Below are 10,753 nucleotides of genomic sequence, written 5' to 3'. Positions count from 1 at the left end.
TATAGGGGTTTGTCATTTGTTCGTATACTCTGTAATAGGCAGGGAAAATGCTCCTTGTGCCATGCATGAAAGAAGTTTTTGTTCCAACATTGTCTATGATTCTTTATCGTGCTTATTTTATTCATTTAAAGCATAATTAATAATTAAGTGTGAAAATATTTTTAATTGAACAATCATTTTGAGGAATTTTTATTTGTGGAATATTGATGACATGAATGACATGCCTTTTATTATAAAACAAATGTCGAAGTCTAACAAAATTTTATTTGAGAGAATTTCCTAAAAATTCTAAAGAATCTTGATCTGTTAATACTAAAGCTTAAGACATCTTAATGTTGACGCTTGACATCATTACCACTATGGAGATCACATTTCTCTTCAATTAAAAATTATCTTATAGGCTTGCTCTATGGAGGGGGCACAAGAGATGTATGCTTTCTCCTCTTCAACCTTCCCTTTATTTTTTGCAATGATCGACTTGTATTGAGAAATCTGGAGAAAAATATTGAAGCAAAAAAGAAGAAGAAGAAGAAAAGATCTTGATTTTGTTTATTGATCAATATTGAATCAAAATTTGAGAATAACTTCAACTGCATTTCTACCAACTCTCCCTTTTCCTCTGTTTCCCAAATTCCATAGGAAAATCAAATTGGGTGTCTCAAAATATATAAATTTGTATCAAATTAGCACCAGTAATTAATCCCAACATTGAAGTATGAAAAAATTCATATGTAAAAAATCTTAAATATCCTTAATCATGAGACATATAATTGTCGCTATAAATAAGAAGAATTCCGAGAATAGTAATTAAAATTGACACAATAGAAGTAAGTGGAGGAATCAATTGGTCAATTCTAAAGAAAAGTTATTATTAATATTCCAAGACCATACATATTGATAGATATAATTGTTATTTATTTATTTATTATGGTTCAATCTTCAGGCCACTTAAGGCCCTTAAATAGAAGGTCCTATATCAATCAATGGAATATATTATTTGTCTTAAGTGTAACAAAATAAATAAATAAATGAGGTCCAAAAACAAAAACATTTTAAGCCCCCCTTTATCGACTAATACAATGCATTGTTAACTATCGCATAATGTAAAAATCTTAATCTATAAAATCATTTTTTAAAAATTAACCTGTATTCAAATGTTATGCACTATGTTAATACATTTTACTCTATTTGAAGCAATTTAAGAGTGTAAAATTTTCAATCTCTCAAACACATAAAAGGTGAATAGACTCATCCTTTCTCTCTATTAAAGTAAAATAAGATTTAATAAGTTTTACAGACAAATTCATCACCTAAATCCTAATTATATTACCTGAAATCCAATGTTGACAAGAGAGAAATAGACTATCTCTGAAAACAAAAGACCAAATTAAAAAACATATTTTCTCTTTCACTTGGTTCTTTTTTTTTTTTTTTTTGGAAACAAATTCTTTTTGATTTTTGAAGAAATCAAGTCAATTTTTCACTAGATGATGATAGTTATAAAATAGTGTCTTAATCTCAAAAAATGGAGACCAATGTCATTAGTCATTTTTATAATATTGTATTGATATATATTCAACTAAAAAGCAAATGTAATTTCACCTGAATTTTTTTTTTTAATCTACATAACTCTTTTTCAAAGCCAGGTAGATATGGTTATGAATTTCTTGTTGACTCATGGCACTATCCTCTATCATCAACTTCTGATAAGGATCATGTTAAAAATACTCATTATCCAGAAGATAAGCCACTCATCTAATGGTACAACTTCATGTTGTGAATGGAGAGACGAACATTGCGCATTACCACTTTGAGAGTGGAAAAAATATATGGTAATCTTTGGAGAGATTTCTCACTTCATTGGATCTTGTTTTCTTTCCCCTAAACTGTATCCTTGATTACACACCCTAAACTTTTCAAGTACAAGATTTGCATCCTAAACTATGATTTTTGTTACAGTTTGCATCCCGACATCAAGTTTGTTAATATATTCTTGATTACACTTTACACCATAAATTTTGAATTTTCATCTAAATTAATAGCAAACTTATTAACGTCAGTATACAAAGTATAACAATGATAATAGTTTAAGATGCAAAATGTATATGAGATATTGTTTAAGGTGATAAAGTATAATTTCCCTATAATATTAAAAATAATATTATATTCATTGAATACTGAATAGTTACAAAATTTGGAATATAGATAAGTGAGGTAACATAAAACTTTTCCTTATTCATAGTTCATAAAAACTTACCTTGGAACTGGACAAAGGACATTCATCTATTGAACACAAGGCTACTGCCAATGCTTATAGCAGCCACAACATTCAAATCATAATGTGAGAAACTGAGATTGGCTTTATAATTATTGTCAAGTAGTAACGTACGGAGGCCTTAATGGAGGGATAAAGATAGAAAGAAACCCAAAAAAGTTGGGGAAGATAAAGAGACTGAGAAAGAATATTAGAACGAGGAAAACAACAAATGGCCGGAAACCACGTCAACCGTGTATGCATGTATGGTATTATAACTAAAATATTGGTAGACAATTAACCATCCGTTTGGATAGCATTGAGAACGTGTTGCGTTTTGCTGAATAATAGTAGATCTCACGATACTGTTCACAGACCTACAAAAGTCTTTCAAACACAGATCTCAATATAAATTTGGGTCCCACAGTACTATTCACACATTTAAAAATTATTTTGCTATAGTATTTTCAGTTTTCAGCAATAAGCGGTATCCAAATAGACCCTAATTGTCTACTAACCATTTTTATTTCACAATTTAATTGATTTACACATTGTTTTTTTTTTACTTCTTTGAGTATCTATACAATTGTATTTAAACTTCTCTTCTATATTTTGCCATAAATATATGAGATGAATTCAAGTTACATTTTATGCAACTTTATATGAGTTACATTTTTTCTAGACCACTGACTTTTATTGGATCTAAGGGCTTAAAAACATTTATTGCCATGCCATTAATTAATGTTCTCTAAAAATTAGTAATTAAGCATTAACTCTTCTTAATTACTAATTTCTAGAGAGAAGGAGCAAGATAGGCGGCGTTGGCTGGAAATTGAGCCAAATTTTTACGTTCGAGTGCGGTGAGCATTAGATTGCCAAGGAGTTTCTCAGAGAAGTTTCATCATTCTCGGAGTAGGGATGCTTTTAATACGTGACTTGCAGATTTAAATGGGCCAGAGTAATTAGAAATCAGAATTAGCTATCGTTTTTATCTGGAAATTAAGATTAACATCAAATATATATGCAAGACGTAAATAGAAGAGAAGAATAAGGCTATAAACAAGAAAAAAAATGCAACTCAGCAACGTTAGGGTGTGGTTGCTGTGCTTGGTGATGTTAAATGGGGCAGAGAAAAATTTGATTCACAAATCTGGTGGTAGATTGTGAAAATCAATGGATGGTGCGGTGCATCTTCTTAATTGGGTAGATATTTACCTCAGTGAGGAAAGATTACCCTATAGATGATCTTAGCTATCGTTTTTATAGGAAAACAAAAAGTTCAAACCAAGTCTGATCCTTAGAGATAAGATAGAAATTATCAAATTGTAATGATTATGATAAGATAAAAGAGAGGTGTCACTTTCATAATATTTTCATAATAAATCATAGGTGGTTAGTTGTTATTGGTTAAAAACAGAGATAAATTTGTATTTTTGTTAACCTTTTATGTCTTTTTCCTCTCATAATATAAAAAACTAAAAAATCAAAAGAAAAGAAGATCTAAAAGCTAAGTTTTTTTAAAAAATTAAAAGCATTCAACCAAAACAATCATTTCTGATTTCTGTATTCCATTTTTTATTTTTATTTTGTCTTTCTTTTATTCTCTCTGCTCTTTTCTATTATATTCTTGTACTCTATCTTTCAATGATGCAATTTATAAAGTATAAAAAACAATTTAACTGTACATATACACAGCATTTGGATACTACCTCCAATGAAATGTCATAGTTATTGGATATCTTTTCAGCAAGATATGGCAACGAAGGAGGGTTTTGCAATTTAACCACACATTGTATAGCATCTTGCCACGTCTTCCAGGCAAGAAATTTGGGAACGTCATAATGAACCTAAAAACTGTCATGTTATCTATACAACTATTTAAGGGATTTTTCTTGTTTGAATTCCTCTTTTTTTTTGGTTTCAAAAAGCCCTCACACACCTATGTTTATGTAAAGATAAACTAAAGGACAATCCAGTAAAAATAGAACTCTAACTCCCACTAAAACATTGCCTAAAAAGTAAAAAATAGAACTATACTCCTATTGATTTTCAAATTACTTTATCCACTTATAAATTAGATTCTCAAAATAAAAGTTATATATAAAAAATAAAAACACAAGTTTTTTTTGCTTAAAAAAAAGCTTCATCGCACACGCGAAGCACGTGTGATGAGACTAGTGTGTGATTAAGATGATAAGCTACCTGTTTGGGAGCATCACAAGCAAAAGGGATTCAGATCCTCTAGATTTTCTAGGATATTCTATCAATAGATTTCCCTAAATTCTAACCACACTTTAATGATTTAATAGTCTAGATTCTGCCATGTCAGTATTCCGCTAACAATACTATTAAAATAATAAAATAATGTTACAAACAAAACAATTAAAATTATTATTAGTGAAATGCTAACATGGCAAAATCTAGACCATTAAATCATTAAAGAATGGTTAAGATTTAAGGAAATCTAGAAGATCTGAATTTCAAGCAAAAGGTTCAAGAGCATCTAGTATTACAATCCATGGGGACACTGTAGTACCTAAAAAATGCTAGACAAGTCTATTTGGATACCGCTTATTACTAAAAATTGAAAACTGAAAACACTGTAACAAAATAATTTTTAAATGTGTGAATAGTGCCATAAAACCCAGTTTTAATGAAAATTTTGCTGAGTTAGATAACTTGTAAGTCCTATAAACAGTGTACAGTACCTATTGAGAGAGACGCAAACATGACTGAAATCCCAATCCAAACTATCACTAAATAACAAAAAAAAAAAAAAGTCTTCAGTTTTGTGTAGGATAAAGAATCACTTGCAAGCAAAGTGACTAAACTTTGAAGTGCACGCATTCCTGACTTATACTTTGAGAAATGGAATTTGAAAAATGAAGCAGTCAAATTCCAAAATTTTACCGAAACTCTTAATTTCTCAGAAAAGGACCGAGAGGTACTTATTCCCATGCTTGATTATCTCTAACTGTCAAAGCCAACGTCTTGTTAATATAACATAAAAACCTTCCAAAACAACACTGAAAGAATAAAAGAAAGACAAAATAAAAATAAAAATGGAATACAGGAATCAGAAATAATTGTTTTGGTAGAATGTTTTTAATTTTTACAAAACCTAGCTTTTATATTTTCTTTTCTTTTGACTTTTTAGTTTTTTCTGTTTTGAAAAGAAAGAAACATAAAAGGGTAGCAAAAATACAAAATTTCCACTATTTTTAACAAAGGTAGATAACTGGAGATAAACAGAGTTTACCTTAGATGAGAAAAGTGTCAATTTTTAAATTACAAGTAAGCAAAGTGTTTTTTCGGACAAATCACAGGTGGACAAAATGTAATTTCTCCAAACTTTTATTATAGCTATAAAAAAAAGTGCATTATATTAGGAGTTTTTTTTTTTTTTTTTGGGATCAATTTATCACTTAAACAAATTAAAATTTTTGTCGCATAACATTATTAGTTTGTATCACCTTAAAATTTATTGAGAATTTTGCTACATGTTAATGTTTTGTCCTTGAGTAAAGGTACACGTGTCAATGTAGTATGATCTACCAGTTTTAAAGAATAATGTTAGAGATACAAACTATTGTACAAAAAAATTTACAAATTGCTAATGTGATGAGTGGTTATTGGTAAATGAAAAAGTGATGTTATTGGTGGGCTTAGATGAACTAGTAAGAAGTTGACCACATCAACAATTTGTAAAAAGAAAAATGATATGTCCACAATATTTTCACAACAAATGTTATGTGGCAAGTTGTTAAAGGTTGTTATCGGTGTGATAGAAAAATAATTTCAGTGAAAGGTTCAAATTAAAACCAATAACAACTAATCATTTATGATTGATTGTGAAAATATTGTAGCCAGAATCTATAGCATTACTCATTTTGAAATCCAACTCTTATAAGATATTATAGATAAATAGATTATATATATTTGGTCTTTGATGGCAAAATCTTTAAAAAGCTCCTCAAAATCCTTATCCCCTCTATTTCAAAGCCCACTATAGATAGCTTTTTTTATCTTTTTTTTCTTTGGTTGAGAAAAACTAAAAAAAAAAAAAAAACACAAGTTAGCAATTTATAGTTTTTCTCAACCAAAGAAAAAACACAAATAGCTAACTTGTGTTGATAACCACCTTGTTGTAAAGTAATTATATGGCCTAAAGTATGTCGAGCTTGTCACTTCAATTTTTTTCCCTTAAAAAAGTTAAAAACATACACAAAAAGTGTTGCTTTAAATAAGGCAAACCTCACAAACCAGGCCCCCTCTTTTCCTCTCAATTTTTGTAAAAAATAAAAAAGTTCAGGTGGTTTTTAGCGAAACACTTCGCTGTTAAAAAAAAATAATAATAGTAATTTCTCACAACAAAAAAAGAAATTAAAGAAGTTAACCAAAAAAAGAAACTTATCCAACGGCCTTCTGAAATTTGTATAAATCACTTCTCCACCATATCAAAAAGCCCTATTTCTTAGAACTTTGGTATCAGAGAGAGAGAGAGAGAGGAAGTTGTAGACTTGCAGTTATTAAAGCCAACAAAAACCATGGCTTTCAAGCACTACAACTTTTTCTCACTGGTCTTTTTAGTAACAACCACCATCCTCCTTGCTGGCCACTCTCATGGCCGTGCCGTCGTCTTGGACCCAAATGGCCTATGCAAAAATGCTGATAACAAGCAATTCTGCCAAGCTATTGTGAGTAACCTGACTGACCCTCATGATGCCATGGTTTCAGCCATTCACAAATTGGTATACGCTAGCAAAAATGCAAAGAAGTTGGCTCTTAAGGAAGGAAATTCAGAGGAAATTGATGTCTGCATAGAGAACTTTGAGGAATCCATTGACAACCTCAAATCAGGCTTGGATGGCCTCGAGGAACATGACCTGCCTACCCTGAATATCAACCTCTCGGCCGCCCTCACCAACTACGTGACATGCGACGACGCGTTCTCGGAATCTGGCAAGACCAATCCCTTGGCCGAAACTGATGCGTTCTTGCAGGAAATGGCTAGCAATTGTTTGTATCTATCAACTATAATTCATTGAAGAAGAATTTGTAGAACTTTAATTGGTATTTTTTTTATGGGAGGCCATGTTAATTTGTAGCATTTGTGTCTGGTATAGCTCTTTCTTGTGCCATTGTAATACATGATAAAATCTTTTATTCTTAAACTTATTTAAAAGAAAAAAAAAATTATCTTGACATTTATCCCTATAGAATAATATAGTATTAGTTTAGAATCTTTAGATTAGCTTTTCAAAAGAGTTCTTGCTACTGTTTTCTTCATTATTCCTTTTCATCATTCTCTATAAGAAACTTAATTATACAAAGTTTAATACAAATAAAACTTGAATATATCGACATTAAAATAAAAATAAAAACAACGCAAATAACTAAATGCGTGAATTTTACTATTTATTTCTACTAACAAAATGAAAAATTAAAACTTGAGTGATAAGAGAAAATGAGAATTAAAAATCTTGAGATAAGAGTAATAAAGTGAGAGAAAGTCTGAAATTATGATATATAGAGTAGAAGAGAAAAATGGAGAGATAGTATCTCTCTTAGTACATTTTTTAGGAAAATGAAATTAGTGATTATTGTTGAGGAATGAGTAATATTGATTGAGAGTTTTCATTTTTTGTTTTGAATGGATTTTTTTGTTAAATATTTTGTTTATTTGATGTCATTTGTACTATTCTTGTTATTATTTGAGTTGTTTTTGCCATTATTTGGACAAATTTTGGTTGTTATTGTTCAAAAATAGTTGATGCTTAGTTTAAATACCGTAGTAAATAGTTAACTTGTGTTAATAGCCACATAGATGTTAAGGAATTGAGATCAGGTGAAATTGCACCATACAATTAACCCCATTCCTTCACAACATATTTTATATTTTTAACCTTTTACTTTCTTTTAATATTTTTTTTTATTTAATGATTGAAATTGAAAGTTGATTTTTCCAACTCTTAATCTTAACCATTCATTGTAATTAATTGCATCAAGTGATATTACAGCTAATCCCAATCCGATTATGAGTAACTATTTATCCTAAAATATGTAGAGCTTGTCACTTCAAATTGTACCTTAAAAATGCTTTTACAAAAAAACACACACACAAGTTTTGCTATAAGAGGATAATGATTAGTGCACAGGCAATGTGTAACAAACACTGCCTTGCTATAATTAAGGTAAACCTCACAAACCAACCCATCCTATCCTCTCAATTCGTAAAACATAAAAATAAAATAAAATAAAATAAAAAATAAAAATGAAGAAGAGGTTAAGGTGGTACCTAATCAAACACTTAAGTTGCAGGAAAAACAAAAACAAAAATTGTCCATCACAAAAGTACCAAAAATAGACCCTTCCGTAACGGCTTAATCTGAAAATTATATGAATCATATCTCAATTCTCAACTATATCAAAAGGGCTCTCTCTATGAACCTCGGTTGAAAAAAGAGTCATGTAATTATTAGAACAAACAAAGATCATGGCTTTCGAGCACTACATCTCTTTTTTCACTGGTCTTTCTACTGGTCACGGTCATGGCCATGGCCTCACAAGTGGCCGAGCCAAGAAATGGGCCAAGGTAAGCACAATAAAGTTCATATGTATAAAAAAAAATGACTAAAACAAAATATAATTTCACAAATTAACTGTAACTTTAAAAAGTTGTGCCCTACACTCTTTTGTGGAACTAAAAATCACTTATAAATGATTTTGAACTAAATTGCGACAAACAACATGTTATTTTTGCATCAATTGTAGATCTTCCCCATAAATTATTGCAGAATATAAAAACCTGAATATTAAATTTTATAATCTCAATAGCTCAAATTGATAGAATAAATAATGATAATTTAATTTAATTTAATTATCCAAGCCACTAATATCAATTAACAAATTACTATTATCAAATTATAATAGATTAAATTTGTACTAAACTACTCCGCCATGCTAAGGACCTATGGCTATAGTACTGTATTCTAGTCATAGACTCATAGTTACTTTAGTTCTTTTTCTTTTTTGGTTTGCTTTGACTCAAATAATTGTTTAGTTGGAAACCACAAAAATAAGCCTACTCTACTACTCTACTGATTTTAATTAGGGGTGGTGTACAACCAACCCGCCAATCTGTCAAAACCGACTCAACCCAATCCAATCCATGGTTGGGTTGGTTTTTAAGGATGGCTGGGTTGGGATGGGTTATGAATTTTCTTTTAATAGTGGATTAGGTTAGGTTTGGGTTATAACAATCATAACTCGTCTAATCCGATCCGACCCGACCCACATATATATATATATATATATATTTAAATTTTAAATTATATATATTTAAAACCATATTATATAATTAATAATTTTTTGTTTAATTTTTTTCCCCTATTCAGCTCTTCCTATATAAAACTCAACTAGTCGTTAACCTATGCGATGCACGGGTTTATCTCTTCTTTGAGTAGTTTTTGTTATAGACATGTGAGTTCAAACTAATAGAGAATGTTCTCAGTGTCCATAAATCTGTCAATAAGAAACATTACATACAAATCTGCACTGAAATAGACATTAAACATGTAATATGATTTTAGCTAATACAAAGTTGGCGGATGAAAGTTGTGTGAGACGTTTATAGATTGAAAGAAAAGAAGAAGAAAGTTGATTGTAAATTTTGAATAGAATAGAACTTCTCTATTTGTGGTCTACTCTCATAAAAAAAATAAAAATAATGAGAAAGTTGATATTACATTTTAAGCTTCTCTAACAAACTTATCATTAGCTCACACAGTAGAGAGCACATAATTATATTCCTAACCAAATACTTGCACAAACTCCAACTATAAATCTTACAAACCTCAAAGTTCATGAATACATTCTAACATAAAAATTGATAAGTAAAAATTGTTATATATGTTTATGGATTGAAACACGTATAGCAAAGTTTGTTTGTTTTGTTTTGTTTTTTTGTTTTTTGATTTTTTTTTTTTTTTTTTTTTGGCTGTGCAATGGACTAATAATTAGAATTATACTATGTTTAAACTACCTCCAAAGTGTCCTTAGAGTAAGGACATCACCAAGACCAAAACTCTATATAGTGGGGGAACGAATAGCAAAATTTTTTTTTTTTTTTTTTTTTTTTTGGCTATGCAATGGCCTAATAATTAGAATTTTACTATGTTTAAACTACCTACAAAGTGTCCTTGGAGTAAGGACATCACCATGACCAAAACTCTATATAGTGGGGGAACTAAAATAAAAAGAAAAAGAAAATAGTGATGATATGGAAATTTGTGAGAGTTTCAGAAGTTTCGGTTTTATATATATATATATATATAGATTACCTCGCAAACCCTAACAATCTTATTTTACTCTAGCCGCCTCCCACACCCACTTTCTCACTCCACTCTTATTTGTTTATAATTGAGTTAGGAACTAGTTCATGTATATTTTGTTTGTCAACTCAGTTGGATATATTTTGTTTATAATTTAGTTAGAATA

General features: G+C 29.8%; 1 protein-coding gene across 1 annotated transcript; it reads left to right on the top strand.

The window, feature by feature from the left end:
• The first annotated feature begins 6,713 nt into the window (after positions 1 to 6,713).
• Positions 6,714 to 7,450, top strand: LOC126716425 (pectinesterase inhibitor 12-like). Its single transcript, XM_050417265.1, has one exon. It carries the CDS (start codon positions 6,802 to 6,804, stop codon positions 7,300 to 7,302), a length of 501 nt encoding a protein of 166 aa, XP_050273222.1. The 5' UTR covers positions 6,714 to 6,801; the 3' UTR covers positions 7,303 to 7,450.
• Positions 7,451 to 10,753: the final 3,303 nt, after the last annotated feature.

This window comes from Quercus robur, chromosome 3, assembly GCF_932294415.1.
Source record: "Quercus robur chromosome 3, dhQueRobu3.1, whole genome shotgun sequence".
Lineage (NCBI taxonomy): Eukaryota > Viridiplantae > Streptophyta > Magnoliopsida > Fagales > Fagaceae > Quercus > Quercus robur.
This window is presented reverse-complemented; position numbering and strand designations above follow the sequence as displayed.